General features: G+C 49.2%; 8 protein-coding genes across 8 annotated transcripts; 3 read left to right on the forward strand and 5 right to left on the reverse strand.

Moving 5' to 3' along the window:
* Nucleotides 1-268: 268 nt before the first annotated feature.
* N7506_003523 (fungal specific transcription factor domain-containing protein) lies at nt 269-2,466 on the reverse strand (the record flags this gene model as incomplete). The annotated part of the gene is made up of 5 exons (XM_056952818.1): nt 269-682; nt 759-1,047; nt 1,169-1,587; nt 1,631-2,273; nt 2,366-2,466. The coding sequence occupies 5 exons, from the start codon at nt 2,464-2,466 to the stop codon at nt 269-271; spliced, it is 1,866 nt and encodes a 621-aa protein (XP_056814510.1).
* A 1,963-nt stretch (nt 2,467-4,429) lies between these two features.
* On the forward strand, nt 4,430-6,326 carry N7506_003524 (transcription factor domain-containing protein; the record flags this gene model as incomplete). Its single annotated transcript, XM_056952819.1, has 4 exons — nt 4,430-5,130; nt 5,185-5,598; nt 5,672-5,908; nt 5,957-6,326. The coding sequence occupies 4 exons, from the start codon at nt 4,430-4,432 to the stop codon at nt 6,324-6,326; spliced, it is 1,722 nt and encodes a 573-aa protein (XP_056814511.1).
* Nucleotides 6,327-6,536: 210 nt separating this feature from the next.
* N7506_003525 (uncharacterized protein) lies at nt 6,537-8,141 on the reverse strand (the record flags this gene model as incomplete). Its single annotated transcript, XM_056952820.1, has 3 exons — nt 6,537-6,680; nt 6,740-7,753; nt 7,812-8,141. The coding sequence occupies 3 exons, from the start codon at nt 8,139-8,141 to the stop codon at nt 6,537-6,539; spliced, it is 1,488 nt and encodes a 495-aa protein (XP_056814512.1).
* A 1,203-nt stretch (nt 8,142-9,344) lies between these two features.
* rglB (polysaccharide lyase family 4 protein) lies at nt 9,345-11,491 on the forward strand (the record flags this gene model as incomplete). Its single annotated transcript, XM_056952821.1, has 4 exons — nt 9,345-10,002; nt 10,061-10,152; nt 10,212-10,226; nt 10,274-11,491. The coding sequence occupies 4 exons, from the start codon at nt 9,345-9,347 to the stop codon at nt 11,489-11,491; spliced, it is 1,983 nt and encodes a 660-aa protein (XP_056814513.1).
* Nucleotides 11,492-12,029: 538 nt separating this feature from the next.
* N7506_003527 (uncharacterized protein) lies at nt 12,030-13,941 on the reverse strand (the record flags this gene model as incomplete). The annotated part of the gene is made up of 7 exons (XM_056952822.1): nt 12,030-12,223; nt 12,279-12,438; nt 12,491-12,602; nt 12,656-12,737; nt 12,788-12,886; nt 12,944-13,352; nt 13,411-13,941. Coding segments are annotated over 7 exons (1,587 nt in total), but the record flags the coding sequence as incomplete, so codon positions are not given.
* A 181-nt stretch (nt 13,942-14,122) lies between these two features.
* On the forward strand, nt 14,123-15,771 carry N7506_003528 (uncharacterized protein; the record flags this gene model as incomplete). The annotated part of the gene is made up of 3 exons (XM_056952823.1): nt 14,123-14,619; nt 14,672-15,040; nt 15,102-15,771. 3 exons carry the CDS (start codon nt 14,123-14,125, stop codon nt 15,769-15,771), a joined length of 1,536 nt encoding a protein of 511 aa, XP_056814515.1.
* A 541-nt stretch (nt 15,772-16,312) lies between these two features.
* N7506_003529 (uncharacterized protein) lies at nt 16,313-16,841 on the reverse strand (the record flags this gene model as incomplete). Its single annotated transcript, XM_056952824.1, has 3 exons — nt 16,313-16,369; nt 16,419-16,504; nt 16,559-16,841. 3 exons carry the CDS (start codon nt 16,839-16,841, stop codon nt 16,313-16,315), a joined length of 426 nt encoding a protein of 141 aa, XP_056814516.1.
* Nucleotides 16,842-17,974: 1,133 nt separating this feature from the next.
* Nucleotides 17,975-20,615, reverse strand: N7506_003530 (ferric reductase family protein; the record flags this gene model as incomplete). The annotated part of the gene is made up of 7 exons (XM_056952825.1): nt 17,975-19,073; nt 19,138-19,259; nt 19,322-19,374; nt 19,429-19,640; nt 19,719-20,054; nt 20,103-20,143; nt 20,193-20,615. 7 exons carry the CDS (start codon nt 20,613-20,615, stop codon nt 17,975-17,977), a joined length of 2,286 nt encoding a protein of 761 aa, XP_056814517.1.
* Between the last annotated feature and the right edge of the window lie 486 nt (nt 20,616-21,101).

The raw sequence follows: 21,101 nt of genomic DNA on the forward strand, positions 1-21,101 counted from the left end.
CAAACAGCCGGTTTTTTTACTTCACTGCAGGTGGATAGCATCATTTTGGATGTATAATCAAATTATATTTCAATTGTGTAATTGTGCGCTCGTTTTTCCTTCTTTCCTTCTATTTCAGGAATCAGTATGAGCTTCCGAGGTCTTAATCGAGGACGAGGACCAGACACTCTTTGAATATTACTTCCAAGGCGGCAGATTAAGACGCAACAAGAATGCCCCGAAGCCTTCGATATATCACCTGGGCATTCCGCGCTATGATAGGGAATCCTTAAGTAAAATTGACCCATGTGAGCCAAGAATCGGACATTTGCTGCATGCTTCCATCAACCAAGCTGAAAAGCAACCCATTATCATCGACGTTCATGCCGTCAAAGATGTTGTCATCATTTCTGGCTACTATATCGCTCCAGTCATTTCCATCGATAGCAGGAGGAAGCTGCTCAGCTGAGAGGACTTGATCCAAGACGTGGCGGATTGCTTTTTGGCCTTGTTGCGCCAGACGGTGGTTACCTTCGTCGGGCCTGATCATGGTATCAAGATATGAAGCGTATAGTGTGAGATTTTGGATGATTTCCGACCGAGGAAAGTTCGAGGAGCTTGCGGGTATTGTCGATCGAGACTGGCGTAGTAATTCTGCAGACAGCACGCCGGCACAAGGTAGACCTGGTAGACAGAGCTGAAACTTGGATATTTCAACGTGTTAGGGCTCAAATTCAACTCGGAAGATGCAAGGGGTTTGTTGAAGAGGAAATACTCACAACCCAGCCCGCACCACTGACAGATTGTCCCCAGCGGATTATTTTGGAAACCATCAGGATCAAGGCCTTGAGAATTTCTCGGGAAGTCTCTATAATCTCCTGTGGCTTAGTTTGTGTGCGCTGTCCGAGAGTGCGGTAAAGTAGGAAGTCATTGTGGAGAAATTCCAAGTCCAATTCGAAAAGGAACGCATCTTCAATTCTGGAAATGCCCACGCCGTCACCATCGGGTTTCCATCGGAGAAACTCTGGTAGCGCATTTCGCAATCGGCGGGATTCTTGAGCAAGCTCCCTGACAAGGTCAGCGATATTCAAGCTCAAAGCATCAGAGATCTGCAAGCTCACTCGACTCTTTCACTTAACTTATCCGTCTGCCAGCTGAGCGATAAATCCAAAACTTTTTCCCGCAGGACACTTGTAATAAGAGCAGTCCGAGCCCATGGACCTTTTTCAAAGTGCCTTCCTGATTCCATCCTGTGTTGGCATCCAATTGGGCTATCGCAGCATCGCGGACAGCAGGCTCAGCGAATACCTCTTCCATACTCAGATCAAGGGGCATCGAGATGTTACAGAAGCGCCAGCTAATCAGTGGTGGTCGACCGAGAAAGGTGGCAAGCACTTTGTCCACGGTAAAAGCTGCGACCATTGTTCTTCTTCGAAGCTCAGCAAGAAAGAAGGGTGCATTTGAACTCGAATCCTGGTGTAAGCCGAGTGCAAACACTGTCGTCGACAACTCTCCTAGCTTTCTCCATGGTCGGAAGTCAGGGAGCAAAGTCAGACAGATCATTACAGTGCGGCTGGGGTACGGGCTACTCACCACCTTCGCCGTAGACTACTCCTAACAGTGTAATCTGGTGCAGTAACATCCAGCTTACAATATCGTTGATGATTCCAGAATTATCACAGAACTGAAGACATATGTCTCCCACGGCGCTAGCTGTGTTGGCAAGTGTACTTGCATCCATTGCATCGGGGTCTGTGAAAAGTGGGTGGTCATGAGAAACCAAGTCTGTGGCTACACCGACAAGAGTGAAGAGAAGTCCAATCGTCTCCCACCTTCCAGACGCAGTGATCTGGAATTCCTCCCATGTCGTGGATGATGTTATATCAAAACTCCTGGTGTGTGTTTCAAACAGTCGTCGGGACATGAGCACAGCACGCGGCATCGTGTCCATCTCTTCCCTTTCATAGGAGTTCCACATTTCTTCCACCACAGTGAGGACCATATCAGTGACCTTCCACCCAATCGTCCACCCTTTCCAGACTTTGAATCTGGCAGTGATCACCTCTCTATAGAATGGAAGATTCTCCAAAAGCGCGAGCACCTGAGCGCCAAGATTTATACGTCTTGAATCGACAGGAATAGTATCCTGGTCGACGACGTGTAATCTTCCAGTGGACAAACCGCTCGTTGCGTCTGTGAAGACGTCCGAGTAACTAGTCTGGCCTAGAAACCCTGCCGAGACAGACACCTTCTTTCGCGTCCAAGTCTCGTCGTTGTTGAGCGATTTACTGGCGCTGCCTAGTTGGTCCGATTGACGATAGGCTGGTCTTCTCCTTGCTGGTGTTAATCTGTCGGCTGAGCGAGTTAGGGGTGCTGGGTGATAAACACAACGAAGGCCGCGGCGCTCGCAGCGTCCACATCTCGGGCTAGTGTGATCACACCGTAGCTTTGATGTCCGACACGGCTCACAGGAGGATAGCTGTCCATTTCGGCGAGGGGTTGCCATCACTCAAGTCCGAAGGCACGCAGCTTGTCGGAAGTGCCATGTCATCTCTTTCAAAGCGGGCACAAAATGGCGTGGCTAGTGCTCTTATCGGCGCTCGGAGCTCGAAAGGCGGAGCTCGGAGCTAGATGACTAACGCGGTTGGCAGTCCACGGGTCAACTGGTAGCCTAGTGCCCATCGTGCACTTTGGATTTTTGCATTGCTAAATAGAACTTTAGAAACTTTGCTTTTTTTTTTTTTTTTTTTTTTTTTGCTGTCCTCGTAAACTTGATTGTTATCTCACATGGTTAAATGTAAGAAAAAGTAGAATCGCAATGATTGAATACAGCAAACCCGAAATTGCACGATGAGCACTAGTAAAACGGTTTGCAAGCGCAACCTTGGAATTCAGACGGAAGCTTAATTGAACCCTTGGAAGCTCCGACAACCTTGGAAATGACGGGAGATCAGTGAGGCTCCAAGCTGCCCAAACGGTTCCAAAAGTTTGGACCCGTGGACCCGCAACTCCGAGCTCCGAATCACAATATCGAGGCAGTAGCCATTTCAGACAACCATATTTGGTGCATTTGAGGTTATATAAGTGACTCACACTTCCAGGGCCGGACTCGGATCCTCACAGTTCCCATTTTATCTCCAGAAGTTTAGTTACATCACAATGGGTCGATCTACCATAATGAAAACCTTGAGGGAGAAGCTGAGTGGAGCCAAGGTACCGATATATATCACAGCCTTGAATGAATATTGTTTGACAAAACTGACGCCATCCAACAGAATTCCAATGATACTGAGTCAATCCGACATTTAACAAAACCGGAGCCAAGCAGTACTCCTGTGAAAACACAACAGCATGGATTGGACAAGCTTGACCTCAAACAGACTCGATATAGTAAGTTTTCTCGACAGATGGACACGACAGCCTCCTTACGCGTGAATAGTGATGACATCGACGGTTTCAAGGATTTAAGCCTGTTGGATCCAAAGGAGCTGAACATTGAATGAACAGGTTGTTTTGGATGTGAACGCATAACATTTTTGTGGTGCTACGATGATTTTGTATTGGGCGTCAAGTTTATTTTATTAGAATAGCATTTGTGTCATATTGCAAAACTCTGGTGACGCTATCATTAATCAGCTCGCATGGCTTAGTGGTAAAGCGCATCACTAGTAATGATGAGATCCTCGGTTCGACTCCGAGTGTGAGCATTTCTTTTTGTTTTTTTTGTTTTCGTTTCCACATCAGCTTATCGATAGCGATCAGCCCATGTGACTGCCATTAAGGTCGTTTCAGTCCCCCGTAAGATGCGGAATGTTCGGGTCCAATCCCGAAACCCTTCTACTTTTGCTGGTCACTATGTGCAAATATTGCTATTGCCATGGATGACACCCCCCAATCCAAGAATAGAGTCAAGCGCCGAAAGATTTCGGTAGCTTGTGACGATTGTCGCGCTAGGAAAGTTCGCTGCGATGGCGTCCAACCTGGTATGATACTGGTCTGCGTTATCCGGAACCACACCCGTGCTAACACCAAAGAGTATGTGGCCCATGCAGCAAGAGAAACGACCCGGGAATCCAATGCAACTACACCGGTGAGCTGGAGAAGCGAAAAGCAAATCAATCGTAATGCTTCCTCTGAAGCCCCATACTGAACATACAAAAGCTAATCTGCACATCAAAGGTACATTTCAAACCTTGAAAGTCGGATCAAACAACTTGAAGGCCTTGACGGGCCCCAAGGGCCCAGAAAAGCCCCCACACCGAGCTCTACACCGGTAAGCTTGCTCTTCAGGTTGAATCTTTCCACTCATCTGATCCAACCGTAGCGGCCAACTTTGCCATCTCCAACACCCGGTGGGACGCTACCCGAGACGCCAGGGACATTTCGAAGCATACCAAGTCAAGCGGATGCGCCCACAGCCAGGCCCCAACGGGATGGCGTCAATGCGATGATGGGGGCCGTGGAACAAGAGCGCGCCAGTCAAGGCTTCTTTGGAACCTCAAGTGCAGCTGGATTCATGCGTCAGATCAGGACAGCAGTCGACAAAAGGGTGGATGCACCTTACCGACAGTCTTCAACTCCTCGTGCACCTGTGAACTCAACACTACTGCCTCCCCGAAGGGATGCTCCCCAACAGCCAGTCGCCAATTACGTGCTGCCACCCCGCAAGATGGCGGACAGCCTTATGGATGTGTATTGGGATTACGTTTTCCCACTTTACCCATTCCTCATATCTGCGCAGATGAAAAGCGAGTACGCAAAAATCTGGGCAGGCGATACTCTAGATTCGGATGAGAACATGCTCATGTGCACGCTGAATGTAATGTTCGCTTTGGCAAGTCAGCTAGCTGACTTTGTTCCGCCAAGTGAGCGTGAAGCATCCGCTGATGCCTTTTTCTCACGAGCGAAAGGGTTGTTTCAATTCAATCTCTGGGATACAGGATCGGCGGGTCTGATCCAATGTCTGCTTTTAATGGCACAGTATCTACAGAGTACTGACTCCGCACACCAATGCTGGATCGTCACTGGACTGGCGATTCGGAACGCCCAGAGTTTGGGCTTACATCTTCCTGAAACCATTGCTAGTTTTCAGAGCTTTGAAGAACAACAGCTAGCCCGAAAGATATGGCATGGGTGTGTGTTAATGGATCGGTATGTCATTCTTAACGCTTTCTGGTGGCCCTTGTGTTAAATTAATCCAAACAGTGTCATATCCATGACGTTCGGTCGCCCTGCCATGATTACCAAAACTTCCAGTGGAGTCGTGCCTCTGCCTGCCGCCGTTGACGACGAATTTATTCCGTCCAATTCAAGCTTGGAGGTCTCGCAGCCTCCCAATCGACCTTCAATAATGGCCTTCTTTGGCAAAACATTGGAACTTTACGACATAATGAATGACGTCCTACTCAGCCTCTATAATCCCTCTACAGATCCAAGCGGAGAGGACATCCATGACTTCTATTTCAATAATACCACCATCGAGGGCGAACGCAGCATATTTGAATTGGATCATTGCCTTTCCAGGTGGACCAAGAGCCTTCCAGTGCATCTACGCGGAGAGGCAGCAATGGCGTCAGCGAATCCAATATTCTGTCGCCAAAGCATTGTCTTGCGTGCAAGGTCAGTCGAAACCTGTGAATAGAAAATTTTGTTTAAGTTTGAAAAAAAAAGGCTTACGAATTCGTGATCACAGGTTTCTTCACGTACGGATTCTTCTCTTTCGGCCGACCCTCTCAAAATATTGCACTCTACGTGACAACACCGCGCCTGACTCGCTTATATCGATAAACGACTCTTTCCCCCACCGTGTTGCCTTGCAGTGCTCTGTAATATGTGTCAAAGCCGCCCAAGAATCAATACGACTGATCTACAACAATGTTCCTACCGATGGTACGGGCGGTCCTCTGCCTGCGTGGTGGTATAATGTTCTGTGTGCGTATAAAAAGCCTTGACACCATTGTCCTTCGAGTCTAACAAGATTAGATGTTTACACGTCTGCGACTGTGTTAATAGCTGGACGTCTGTGTTCCGCGATATTGGCGGAAGTGACCGCTGAGTCTATTACTGAATCTTGGAATCAAGCTTTGGAAATTTTGCGGAAGTATCAGAGTTATAGCACATCTGCCCGACGGTGTGTTGCGGCTCTCGAGATTCTTTACGAGCAGGTGGCATCTGAAGGTGTGCCTGTACACCACGGGGCCAGCAGCAGTCTAGAAGAAGGTGACTCTCCTGCGATAGGTGACATGTCCTTCGGAGAAGGCATGAATGCTTCTATCCTTGACAGCTTTGAGTTCCCTGACTTTCAGGACATGTCTTGGCTGAACAGCGTGCCCAGCAATTTATACTAGGATCCATGGGACAAAAATTGGGGGGGGGAAGAAATCAGCCAGTGTCTTGAAAGGTTCCATTTTACATGGGTCCCATGTGTGACTTGGCAAATAGAGATCTATAATCTAATCGTTGCATTTACGGAGTACGGGGCAGATTGTTGAAATGTACAAAGAGGGAATGAAGCCTAACATCAAGTGTTGCATGATATGTCGCACCCCCCAAGATTCTTAACGCGTATCACTTCGTGTTGAAACAAACTGCACTGCGATCATCGGGAGTAATGCGCATCCTCCGATGATCGCCACCATCACACCAGCCGCTCCACCAAATCCAAGTGCGCTAAACATGTCTGGGAAATAGAACGGACCGAGCTGGAGAATGAGTTAGTTTACGGGAATCGTCAAAGGATTTAGGGAAAGACTGGACTTACGAATCCGTAAATTTGTCGACAAACATTGACAAACACACCGACCTGACTTGCTCGTTCCTTATTGCTCTCCACCGCGAAAGTAGTGAGAATAGTGGTTTGCATTTGGTTTCCAAAACTCGCAATGGCAGCCCCGACGCACGGGGTGACATTCCAGGTGGTCGCATGCTGCAGTTGGAAACCCCAAGTCAACAGACCGGCAAATATGGTCGCAAAGGCAATGTAAGAAAGCCAAAGACGATCAGCTGGGCATGAATGACCCCGGGTCTTGCGAATACGTTCCATGAACCAATCGCACATGGGTCCACTGATTTGTTCACCCAAGACACATCCGATGATAATGGCGATGAACTGCAGTCCGATCTGCTGAGCGTCGAAGTGGAACTTTTCTCCGAAGGCAATCGGCATTTCCACAATGATGGCTATATTAGCATAGCAGAATGTGATGGCATGAGCAAATGCCGCAATAAGAATGCGGGGATGCGAAGCCAAAGAGAACGGCGCAACAATGTCCAGAGGTCGAAGGGATCTGGAGCTGATCTTTCGTGGAACCAGCTTACTCCAGAACCCGGATGTCTTTCGCTCGTTCTTGGGATTGTAGATCGTTTCATCTCCGATGGCAAGGTACATCAAGAACTGGCAGAAGTTGATGATAGCGAAAATCCAGAAGATCCATTGGACACCGATGTGCTTGATCACGAAACCCATGAAGAATGGGCCGGATGGTGTACCGATGGTGGTCATCAACGTCCACCAGCCGATCTTCTTGCCACGATGCTCAGGCTCGCATAGCTCTGTAATGACACCACTGCCATTGCCGATCGGCGGGGAAATGAGGATAGCTGTGAGTACTCGAGTGGCCATTTGGGCACCGTATGATGTGCATCGTGCGCCACCGATGTTGCAAAGCATGCTTCCGAACACCGAAAGCAGTGTAACGTGGTATCGACCATATACAGCAGTGACAGGGTTCCATATGAGGGGGATAAGCCGAGAAGCAAAATCTGAATCGTGTTTCTATCTGATTAGCAAATGTGTCACAACGAGAGCAAGCTGGCCGAGCATCAGTACGTACCTGGAATGAGGTCAAGTAACTAGCAGCTGGAACCGTGACATTATACTCCTCTGCAAAAGCATCATATGCCGGAACGATACCAGCTGCCATGAAAGTTCCCATCATCGAATGGAATGCCACCATCAGGATCTGAGCATTTTTCTTCCAATGAGGCCAATTTCGTGGATTCTGTGGTGATTCATTCTCGTAGATGCCATCGTCTGCTATGGTGACTGGAGAGGCCACGCCGATATTTTCCAGATGTTCTGACGACTCGGACCCTGTCCTCTTGATCTCGTGGCTAGATCGTTCTCCACGACTGGAGTCACTCCCTGCTTTTGCGACCGTCATGATAAGCCAGATGCAGGGGAATCCAGGACAGGTCGGCTAAATTCAATGTGATGAATCTAGTGATCACCACCGTATACTGGGGCTGAAGACTGATGTCTGGGGAGTGTTGTAGATACAAGAGATTGGAATCCTTTGGATTGTCGGAAGGGATATGTCCACAATGCCAGCACGCAAGGGCCATCTTAAATCCCAGATGGGTCCCATCCCGTGAATCTGGGCTCCAATCTTGAACCCCATGGGGAAAGCATGACGGGGTTCGGATGTAGTGTGGGCGTTTGGCGACGGAGAGGTCCCGCATCTGTGATATCTTGTAGAATCTGGAGACGTCCCATTGGAGGGTTTGCCGACCATGTATCTAATTTGTGATCGGTAGACTGACTCGATTCCGCACTAGACTTGCCGACGTTGAATCCCGAGGTTAGCTAGACATGTCGCGGACCTCAACCCGGAAGATGTTCGGGATGTCACCCGGAATGCCGAAATGGTTTAACTTAATGGCACTGCCCAGATGCTAGTCCCTGCCAAGCGTTGATCTCGACCTTAAAAATATCACTTGCCTGGATAATATGCCAAGGAGATAGGCATTGCAGGGCATGTTGAAATATAGATCAACGCGTTGGTTATGTCGGAGGTTCGGGATGTTGGTCGCGTTTGCTCCGCCAACTGGCGAATTCTGGCATTTTCCGGCCTAAGCGGCATTATCGACTTTCCTCTTTTTCCAACCCCCCAGTGGTGGCCCCAACGCACCAAGATGGTTTTCTCAGCACCCGTGAAGCGGTTGAAAACCAGGAGAGAAAACAGTCCAACAAAACTCTTCAAATTGTCACTCAAGTCGGGCGAGCGATGCCCGAGAAATTTCTCCGTGGAAACCCCGCAAATCCCCAGACTGCGGCTTAGGAGTTTGCGGAGGTAGCTCGCTTAGCGTTCTCAGAAATGCCTTGGCACTTCAACAGTTAAAGCGCCGATTGGATCTCTGGCTTGGACCTTGAGCTTATGACCTCAGATCATTGGCGGATTTAGATGGCCCCGTGGCTGACCCCAAGGGGTAAACTGCTACCAGCTCGCTTGACTCCTGGCAACTCGCTGCCTCGGTGTATTGATCCCCGCCAAAATGGTACAATTCGCTGGGTATATATACACTTCAAATGGCAAACCCGTGTCGCCGAATCCACTCCATCGCGCCCAGCTCTCCAGTGAATAACCATGCGGACATCTCTAGCAGCCCTGGTAGCCTGGTCCGCCGGTGCGACCGCGGCGCTGCAAGTTGTCGAGAACTCAACTTACATCACACTCGGCAATGATCGCCTGACTGCTGTACTCAAGAGGAGTGCCGGCCAGATTGTGGATCTCACTCTCGATGGCCAGGACTTGCTGGGCGCCCAGTCCGGATCCACCGGCATCGGCCCCTACCTCGATTGTTACTGCATCCCGTCAGGCTTCTATACCGCCGGAGCCACGACCCCGAGCATGGAAGTGGTGCAAGGTACCGACTCAACCGGGACCAAGTACGGGGGCATGATCTTGACCGATACATATACACCCACGGGGCAGAAGTTCCAACAATATTGGTTCCTCCGCGACGGGGAGACGGGATTGCACATGTTCAGTCGCTTGGCTTATCATAACGAGACCACTCCTTTCCTGCGAAACCTGCAAGAATTCCGAACTTTGTTCCGGCCAAACACTGATCTCTGGACGCATCTCACGTCGAGTGATGTTCAAACCGCGCCACTGCCGAGCAAGGAGGCTATTTCAAAACAGATTGTGGTCCAGGATGCGACATGGACATTCAATAACACACCTACCGATGCTTACTACACTCAATTCTCGGATTATTTCACCAAATATACTTTCTCTAACCGTGAGATTGGCCTTGACTCCTTGCCTTTTGCACTCACTGACGTTGCGTTTCTCGGTAGAATGGCGAAACAATAGCGTGCATGGCCTTTACGCCGATGGGAGCACATCAGATGGAACGACTTTTGGAGCCTGGATGGTGATGAACACCAAGGTTAGTCCCATATCTTATTAAAATCGCACAGATCAAACCCATGCTAACATGATGACCAGGACACATATTATGGCGTTTGTCAACCTTTGGATAATTGTTGACAATTACTGACCTTCTCCAGGGACCGTTACATTCCGACCTGACAGTTGACGGGATCGTTTACAACTACATTGTATCAAACCACCACGGCGAGGGAACACCAAACATCACCAACGGATTTGATCGAACCTTCGGGCCCCAATACTATCTTTTCAATGGCGGCAAAGGCTCAGCCTCGCTAGAAGAGCTACGATCCGAGGCAGAGGCTCTAGCAAATCCACAATGGAACTCTGCGTTTTATGACTCCATCGCCAAACACGTTGTCGGATATGTGCCCTCCAGCAAAAGAGGCAGCGTAAAGGGAACCGTCAAGCTTCCTAAGGGGGCAGTTCGCCCAATTGCCATTCTCACGGTTGACGGCCAGTACTTCCAAGACAACAGCGTGGTCCCAAGCTCCTACCAGTACTGGACAGATATCAGCCAAGACGGAAGCTTCAAGATTGATCGCGTCACAGAGGGAAAATACCGCCTCACTGTTTATGCCGAAGGTATATTCGGTGACTTTGTCCAAGATGGAATCACCATCCGCGCAGGAAAGCAGACCAATATACGTGAGACTTGGAAGCAAGAGTCTGCAGGCACCGAAGTGTGGCGGATCGGAGTGCCGGACAAATCCTCCGGTGAATTCAGACGTGGTGACGCGAGGGACTCCACACACCCGTTGAATCCCCCCGAGTATCTCATCTACTGGGGCGCTTATGACTGGCGCGCCGATTTCCCAGATGGTGTCAACTACACAATCGGAACCAGCGATCCTGCCGTCGACCTGAACACGGCCCACTGGTCAGTCTTTGGACCGACAGCAGGGGACTCGCATGTCGAATACGATACTACAAATGACTGGAACATCAATTTCAAGCTCGACGCGAAGCAGCTTAAGAAACAAAAGACAGCAACTTTAACAATCCAGTTGGCGGGCGCGAAGACTGCAGCAGGGAACACGGATGTGTGGAACCCTGTGGAGCCTTACAACAATCTGTCCTTGGAGAGCTACATCAACGATGAGAAAGACCCCCTCACGTTTGTTATTGGGTTCAATCAGTCCAGCAGCTGTATTGTTCGCTCTGCAGTCAGCTGCTATCAGGTTGGGTCCAGGATGGAGTTCCCAGCAAGCTGGTTGAAGGCGGGCGACAATGTGCTCCGTCTGCATTTACCTCACAATGCAACGGATACCGAGACTGCGATTCTTCCAGCGACCGTTTACGTTCAATATGACGCGATCAGGCTTGAGTTGAAGTGATTTGGATGCGTCGTGATTCCACGAAGGCAGAAGGCCTTCCTCGTCATTCGGCATAGCAAAATAACCATGTATTGTTTAACAACACCTTTCATGATTCTTCGTACCTTTTTGTCTCTGCTTATATGAAATTCCCAATTTCTAATTCTCTGTTCACGGCTTAGCCAAGACCTCCATTTCTCGACCAATCATGATGATTTGACAATTAGTTGGAACCTTGGATGGACAGCCAAAAAGACAGTTTAAAAGACAGTTTAAAAGACAGTTTAAAAGACAGTTTAAAAGACAGTTTAAAAGACAGTTTAAAAGACAGTTTAAAAGACAGTTTAAAAGACAGTTAAAAAAAGGTCCTGAAGTTGATGATAGCTCTCTTTCATTACCAATCAAAATATGAGATTAAGCGAATACATAACTACGCCTGTGTATAAGCAACTATGGTCGTCTTTTTGACCGCGCGTGAGCGCGGCACTGAGGCTTGTACTTAATCATTCGAAAGTACCTCCTAAAATGCGAAGCCTCCCGAGGGTTGTAAAACCCTGCCTTATGGGTCCCATGGACCGACGGCGCGCGTCCCTGTCAAAAGCACTGGCTCCTCGTCACCCTGGACCAACAACACATCCTCGTGTCTGACACCGAACTTATCTACCAAATATATACCTGGCTCTGAGGTAAAGGTCATTCCGGTCTTGAGCAAACTCTTGACGTTGCCCTGGTTGAGATAGGGGCTTTCATGGGCTGCGCATAAAGCAATTAGCAGTTTATACATGAAACTTTGGATCGTACGACGAACCTTTGATACCAATTCCATGACCAACTCGGTGGGTGAAGGTCTCTCCGTATCCAGCTTCAGTAATGACATCGCGAGCAGCGATATCTACACTGGCAGCGGTCGAGTTCTCTCGCATTTGCTGAATAGACTTGGTTTGTGCCTCAAAGACGATACCCCAGACCTAAGGAAAACAGTCAGTCGGAGAGTTCGTCCTGAAATTATTAACGACTTACCTTGAGCTTCTCCTCGATGCGTGCTGATAATGGTTCCCCCTCAGCTGGTTTTTGAAGGAATGGCGGGAAGAATGTGCGGCAGATGTCCGATGAATAGCCATAGAGATGAGCTCTTTGCACTGTTAGTCTGTGTAGATCTTTGTGGGGCAGATCAACGCGACTTACCCGACGTCAATGAGAACAAACGTCTCAGGCTCCAGAACTTTAGATCCGTTTGTCCCTCCATGGGGATTTGAGGCATTTTCATCTAGAGCTGTTAGAGATTGGCCAGCCAAAAGCCACAGTAGGTAGACATACCAAATAGCACGATATCGAAGAAAGGCTCCATTCCTGCGGCACGCAATGCATTATCGAGAGCGACCGCGATATCATTCTCCGTCAGTCCGGGGGTCAGGCCTATATCAGTATATCAGCATGATGGCCTGTGAAATCGAAGAATAACTTCCTCAGTACATTTCCTGATTTGCCGCACTGCCTCAACAGTGCCCGTATTGACCGCACGCAAGATCTCAACTTCGCTGTTACTCTTGATCTGCCTAACCTCCTCAACCTGACCTTTGAGACCAACCACCTCAAACCCAGCGGTGCCGAGTCCTCTTTGGATGAAGTCGCGCATCTCCTCGTCCACCATCAAGCGAGGCTGTCGCTGGAGACCACTGAATACATTCGCCTGCTGAAGTGTCGCGTAGGGATCCCAGTGCTCTTCCCAGGCGACAATTTGGATAGGCCCATCAAATGGCATACCTAGTAGACGCGCTCGCTCTGCTTCAAACGATGGGCACAGGAAAGTCGTATTGGCAGTTATAGCACCCTGCTCATTTTTCTGTGGATGGACAACCATCAAGAAAGGGCGCTCCTCGGGCTAAATATGGGCTGAGTATATTTCCTTCTCTGTGAACTTTTAGGCATGAAAATCTTACCTCCCAGACCTCCCATTCCGGCTGGCTTACATTGCCGTAGTACTTGAATGTATAGCCTGGCTCGACGACAAAGGCGTCCACGCCCTCGGCGACCAAGGCATTCGCCAGACGATCTCGGCGTTCCTCGAAATCAACCAGAGTAATTGGCGAAGCTTTTTCCAAGAAAGGTAAACCAGTGCCAAGTAAATTATCAATTGCACATTTTTGAAGGTTTCCAACAGCAGTGAGGGGTGTCTCGATTTGAGTCAAAGAGCCATGATCGAGCGACCGTGGAGTGGCCTGATTTCCGTAGTAATATCCAGTGGCCAAACAGATAAGTGCAGCAATAGAGCATGTAAGCCCCGAAAAGCCGCGTTGGGGGGCTTTTCCCAAGTTGAGGGCAGTTTCGACATGGCGTGAAGATAGGAAATGGAGGAATGCCGGGCCAATCCGCGCACCATTTGTATCTCTGCAGGTTATCTTTCTCCGATTCCTTTTTGCTCGCGTAGGCCTTCCCTGGTGGCCTCCTTGTCGCTCTTTTTCCTCATTCGTCGCTTTAGCGTCAATTCATGCATCCCGTTGCCGTTAGCCTCCACCGGCATTCTAAACCCCGCATCCAGATTGGTGCGATAGAGCCTACAGCCTATCGAAGAGGTTTTTTCAAAAGTGTCTTGGTTTCCTTATATACTGGCTGTTCCCGCAATGTTGAATTGCCGGATTGAAGCACCTTGCCATGAGTCAATCCAATTCGGTCGAGATGCACGAAAGTGCAGATACGAAACCCTCGATTGAGGATACTAAAGAAGATACGCAAACCAATATCTCTCCCATCCAGGAATCCTCCGATGTGGAAAATACGCCTGGTCGGGGTTATTCCCGAGTGTCTATGGTTTTCATGGTGATCTTCAGCGGTCTTGCTATTGGATCCGACGGCTTCAATGCCTCCATTATCGGCAATTTGGAACTAATCATGGGTGTCATATACCCCGAATCACTCACAACGGCAGTGGCCGCACGACTCTCGAACGCGTTCATGGTCGGCATGATCATCGGAATGTTATCCTTCGGCTATATCTCGGACAAATTGGGACGAAAGACCGGTGCGGTCCTTACCACTATACTTCTGGTCTTGGGAATTGCCCTCAGTGCTGGTGCGAGTGGTATTACAGAGAATGGCATGTTCTGGATGCTGATCATTGCTCGTGGTGTTGCGGGTGTTGGCGCGGGAGGGTAAGTTGAGACTTCTGTTATTTCTCCTCTTTAACCTACTGATCGTTCGCAGAGAGTACCCCGTTGCTGGCGCTGGCGCAGCTGAGGCCACGGACGAGGCACCGGGTATGCGCAAGCGAAGAGGCTTCATCTTTGCCATGATTGGTGATTTGTCTGCGTCTCTTGGATTCGCTTTCGGTGCGCTCGTTCCACTGATTCTTTTGTTGTGTTTCCATCAACAAGTGAGGCATTATGAGGCTGTTTGGCGTATCTCACTGGCCATGGGTGCCATTCCGCCCTTGTCGATCTTTTGGTTCCGATACAAAATGGTGATGAGCTCGGCTTATCGCAAAAGCTCTATGAAGAAGCAGCGAATTCCATACTGGCTAGTACTTAAGAAGTACTGGCGGCCTTTGCTTGGAGTGTGTGGCTCTTGGTTTATGTGAGTGAGATTCCTCCATACAAAACTGTCTGTGGCATGTCTGATCTTGTGTCTTTATCAGCTACAACTACATCTCATATCCGTTTGGACTATTTTCATCGACCATTGTTGGGCGCGTCAATCCAACCTCTTCTCTTGCACTAACAATGGCATGGGGAACGCTCATCAATTGCTTTTATATCCCCGGTGCCTTCATCGGCGGTCTTCTGTCTGATAAAATCGGTCGCCGTCGGACTATGGCCCTAGGTTTCGGGCTTCAGGCTATGTTGGGATTCATTCTTGGAGGTGCACTTGGCCCAATCCAAACCAAGCTTCCTTTATTCATTGTGCTTTACGGAATCTTTTTGACTCTGGGTGAGGTCGGTCCTGGATCTACGATTGTTCTCACTGCCAGTGAAAGCTTTCCAACTGCAGTCCGCGGTCACGGAGTTGGTCTGGCTGCAGCCTGGAGTAAAGCCGGAGCGGCAATTGGGACTCAAGTCTTCAAGCCGATTTTGGCTAGCTGGGGCGACGACAGTGTTCACGGCACCCAGGCTGTGTTTTTGATTGGATCTGGGTTCGCTGTTCTCGGATCATTGCTGGCCTGGTTTGTTCTTCAGGACAGTGATACTATTTTGGATCATGGAGATCAGGAGTGGAAGGACTACTTGGTTGCTCACGGATATAGCCACATCGAATGGGGCGCGGAAGGGCAAGCTCACACGCCGACGGATAGCAAAGTTGTAGACTAGATCCCGACAATTCTCACTTGAGTGAAACAAGCCTCAGTGCCGGGCTCACGCGCGGCCAAAAAGACGCTATCAGTTGCCTATGCGTAGTAAACAGGAGTAGTCATGTATTGACTCAATCTGATATTTCGATTGGTATCGGAAGAGAGCAATCATCAATTTCCGGACGTCTTTTGAACCGTCTTTCCAAGTAGTCGTCGATTAATCATGATTGGTTAAGCAAAGAAAGTCTTGGCTAAGCTGTGAACAACCGTGGATAGAATTAGGGATTAGGGATTGTGCGACTCTCAGATCAACCTCCGGGGCTTGGAAGCCGTTGCGTTCAAATGAAAAGTGTCTGCAATTGATAGTAGGTATCGACGATTAAATACAACTGAATGTCCCGATCTACCAATGTCAAAACATACGGCCCCAGGACAGTCATGAGACTTCACCTATATACCGCCCGCGTCACATAATTCCACTAGCTCCATAATTATAGCCTATATCAACAGCAGCGGTGGCTTGTAATAATGACGGGGGTGAAGCTTCTCAGATGATTTGTCTAGAGAAGGCTGCCGAAGCTGACACAGGGAAGAGCCACACCGACGAGGTTGTTGTTCTATCAGGGTCAGTGAAAATTCGAGATGTGCTTTTGGGAATTGTCTTACGGCCTGTGAGTTGCTGTTCTGGCAGCAGGCAACTTGCTGCTGGCAGTTCTTCTTCAAGAAGTCGGTCAGACCGGCGGCGCCAATGACTTATCAAGTGTTAGCTTCGGGGCACTGTATTGTCATGATGGGGAGGCTGTTACCATTGACGGGAATGTTCAGGGATTGACAGTTCTCGCCGAGACCAAGGCCCTCGTTGCCGACGGCGCCGAGGACGTTGGACAGAAGACCGACGTTGTTCTGGGTAACACCCTTGTTCTGGTTGACCTTGTTGCAACACTTCAAGTCACCGGTGTTGGCACACTGGTTGACAGCGTTCTTGACCTTGTTGTCGGAGGATGGGCTGACTTCAGTGTTGGAGCCACCGTGGCCGGGCAATGCCATGGCAGTAGCGGCGAAGAGAAGGGCAGTGGCGAAGAACTTCATTTTGATAGATGGGATGCGTGGAGCGATTAAGTGATTAGACTGAAGAGTAATGAGAAGACTTCGAAGATGAGAATGCTGGATGCTGGATAGAAAAAGACATATGTCGAGGAAACATCGTGGCTTTTATATCTCGTCAGGTCGTTGCCCAGGTGGTACACGGTCTGTTGTTCACGCTCTCGCTTTCTTTTTCTGTTGGGCTTGGGATCTCCGTCCCCTGGTTCCTCGCGCAAAAAGTCCCTGGTTGACTTTGGTCGCATCCCAAATGGCTTCCCAGTGGATGATCTCAAGCCAACTCATCAATGAGGCACAATCCATACTGCTTTGGGTCACTATGTGTAGCTCGGCTGACAGGGATCTTTGAGTTCGGGGCGCTCGGATTTTCATAATGGCTTTTGGACCTGCATGAACTTCTCCAATGGGCTCCCCTGGCGATCCAGGTACCCTATGGGCGGGGGCTGCAATGGTTCCCCGGATGCAACAAGTAGGTTGGAGAAAACTTGACACCCGGACGCTAAAAAAGGACGCTTACTGTGATCTTCGGCAACTAATACGCTTTCGAGATAGTGATTCAGTCCGTGTGACATCTCGGGTAGGTGGATCATCAATAGTCGATGTGATCTGTCAACCGTCACATCCACCTGGGCACGTTCAAGTGAAATGAGTCGCATGTTGATATTAATGCTGCATAGAGTAAATCTGCAGAACACCGAATTTAGATTGAAAGCTTTTCTCTCAAAGAGTATTTCGCTACTCTCAAAATGCGGTAAATTCATAATTCGTGTATCTAAAATCAGGAGAGATGTGGCGTTCGGTGTAAGAACCTCCTGCATTGTGCATAAGACCCCTGTCAGCCACAAGCCAAACCCCGATCCCCAGACTGGAAAATCGAATGAGAACCTAGCGATCATTTTGATCGAGCCAGGAACCGGCGCAGTGGCAGGGATGAGAACTCGTCAAAAACCTGTATGGGGGCTGCCAAGGTCGTACTCCGTACCTCTTGGCAGAGTCTATCTTCAATCTATTTCACAAATAGATCATGCTCTATCCAAAGAAAAGAAATGGTGTGGGCAAACATTGAGCTCAAGTGGCTTAATCTTGCAGATCAATCACAAAGCCAAAATGTGGCTCCAGGCTTACCAAGTAAAAGACTCCTCAACAAACTTGATTGAACGATGACCTTGTCGCATAGCTAGATGAGTCGCAGCACGGGCTTCATCGGCCATTCCAACCGGACCGCAGACCAGAATTGCCAGACTAGAGTCAGCCGAAGAGGCATCGCAAGCACGACTCATGATCAGGGATTGAAGGTGGGGACGCCCTTCCTGAATTTCGTAACCGCAATTGTTAAGATCTTCATATGCGGATGAATCACGAGTAGCGTAGAATGAGGCGCTAAAATCACTTCGTTCCAAAGCAGGTTTTAATTCGCGACGAGACACGTCGTGGATGAACGCCGCCTGTTTGGTGGTCCAGACCAATTCGATGTCGCGAACACGAGTTTTCTCATTTTCGGGGTTCTCTTCCCACCCCTCATCTGAGCGTCGAAGGTGGTCTTGGATGTAGGGTACTGCGGATGCGATCCCTGTTCCCCCGACAATGATCAACACTGACTCGTATCTCCACAAAGGGAAAGTATCGCCATAGGGGCCTTCAAGCAGCACGGTTGTTTCGGTCGTTGAGTTGGGCGATCGTAAGCACTGCTGACGCAGTTTGCGAGTCCAGCCATCATACGGTCGGACCCAGAAGATCATTTTCAGTTTCAATGGATCGGACTCTCTTGCTGGGTCGCTTGTCCAATTCCGCTGGTAATCTGCTTTGGCGGGCCCACCTGCGAGAAGGGGGACATGGGATACGTCCAGAGAGTCGTTTAGGTTTCCAGCGGATGTTGGTGATGATAGTGGTTTGTCGCCTAGTTCGTACGACCATGCCCCAATGGTGAACGGGTGACTCTCCCAGCCAGTCAAACGAAACGGTTGGTACAAGAAGTAGTACTGCCCCGGCGAAGGGCTCAGTAGCGGTGTGGCTGGCGTGACCTCCATTCGAACCACATCAGATGCTTTGTCGTAGATCATCCGGGTCGCAGAGGCCTTTACCAAACTCTTGTTAGAGAAGCTCACATGGATGTTGCAGTAGCATAGCCGCACAATTCGCAAGAAGCGATCGACGACCCAAATTATTGTTGAAGGCCATAGATACTGCCAATATTCGTGCCCTTCAAAGATTAGAGTATGGCTGTGGTTTGTTAGAAAGAGAATCCAAGGTGAGAGAAAAGGGGGAACCAGATGAGATCACTCACTAAAAGCAACCGACTAGGGTCAGCACTGAAAGCACGACATGTGCTATCAGAAAGAGCTCATATGTCGCAATTCGAATCCGATCCAACGATGTTATCAACAGCAAAATCATCACCAACGTGCCCTGCCATCTACCATGAGTATATCTTTCCTAAATGAGCTTGGGTATAACACAGAGATTCTTACCAGTATGCCCCACTGGACATAGGCTTTGGATAAGCCTTTCCACAATGTGCCAGCTGTGTGAAATCAAGATCAGCAAATGCATTTGCGATAAGTCTTTTACAATTTACCTTGAATGTACATGACGATGTATAGTACTGAGTGCACTACCGCTTGTAGTGTAGCGATCCTTGCAACATGCCGATGAAATATGTTGAACGAAGCGAAGCTCCATCCAGTCGCCCACAGAAAGATGTTGTTTCGGCCGCCGAAAAGCCATATCAGTGGGAAGTTTGCAAATGCCATGATACCGGTCCGATCTGCAGAATATCGCAGAAGCTGGCTGGGTATATCAGGCCAACTTATTTGTTTGTCAGTACTGCCCATTTCCAAACCACGGACTTGTGGGCTTGGTACGTACTAGATGTTGCCAGAAAACGTCTTGTAGTACACAAGACTGAGGATGATGCTGAGAGCCCAGAAGCCCATAACGATGAGCGCTTCAACTCTGGTTGAAAACGTGCATCCCAGCACACATTTCCGTGTTGGCAGGGGCGGTGGAATCATGATGTGGGTTTGAATCCAGTGAAGACATGTCCCTGCAATTGGCGTTTTCTCCAGCGACCTGATGAGGGGATACGCATTTGACTCGACAGCACGTTCGGTCTGGCGATGTCGGCGATGAAATGCCCAAACACAGATTCGGGATATCATTCCGAGTGCCAGTATGATGCCCCAATACACATATCCGAGGTAACTGATCAGTTAGTTTTGTGTTTTACGACATCGTGTATCAAAGACGTACCCAAATGCATGATGTGCCCAGGATACATTTTCCCAAGAATCCTGAATCAGCGGTCAGAGGAGGTCAATTTCTTGGGGCCGACGATCTCACCAGAGTGTTAAACATCAGATCGAAGTAAGTCGCCGATAAAAGCACAGGGACATCAACTGGATCAGCTCGGGACAACTCCAGATAATCCACCCTCCTCATATTCCGAACAGCATCTTCCGTCAGATTCCCCGCAACCTCCTCTCTGGGGATAAGCTCTACGTGTCCGAACTCCCGGCACTCATCAGCCAGCTGAGAAAGTCCCTTGTCGCGTTCGTACTCAGTACAGTATAGCTCCGTCGCGGCGTATATTGACGTAACCTTGATTGGGTTGCGGCATCGCGACTGCCACAAAGGCTTGGGTGGAATCCCGGCAAATGAGATGTAGTTGTATGCAGAGAAGACAGCGGTGACACACAGCCCGTCTTGAGGGTTACTCGCCCACACACCCTGGGCGCATGCAACAAGCAGCAAACCGAGCAACATGGTGAAACCCCCAGGTTGTGGCCCGTCTGAGAAAAACGGTTGTGGACGAGCGGAGCACCGGCAGCAGGCCGATAATCGCAATCAGTGTGGGCCCATGTGGATCGGAAGTCTCTGAACCCTGGATCGGCTTCGTTGGGATATGGTGGCGAGGAACTGGGTCGTAAGGGGTGATCTATAGACTTGAAATACTCGGTGGTCGTGAGAGGTTGGAGAGAAGAGAATAAGAGACGAAAATGAGCCAGAAATGGTGGTCATTCGGCCAAAATCTTGTGATGCTCACATCTTATCTGATCGGATTGATTAGATAATTCTGCCACGTGAACCTATCAGCGCAGCGCGTTGGTTCACGGGATTCCTTCTCTTTTACCCTTCACCCGAAGGTCTGTGGGAACATCTGTGGCCTTTATCATTCTCTTCCAAGGTAAAAATGATCATTTAGGAAGCCTGTTGAAAGAATATAACTACAACACGAGGTCCCAAGGTTTT

Source organism: Penicillium brevicompactum (genome assembly GCF_028827555.1).
Source record: "Penicillium brevicompactum strain IBT 35665 chromosome Unknown utg000002l_segment0_segment0, whole genome shotgun sequence".
NCBI classification, from domain to species: domain Eukaryota; kingdom Fungi; phylum Ascomycota; class Eurotiomycetes; order Eurotiales; family Aspergillaceae; genus Penicillium; species Penicillium brevicompactum.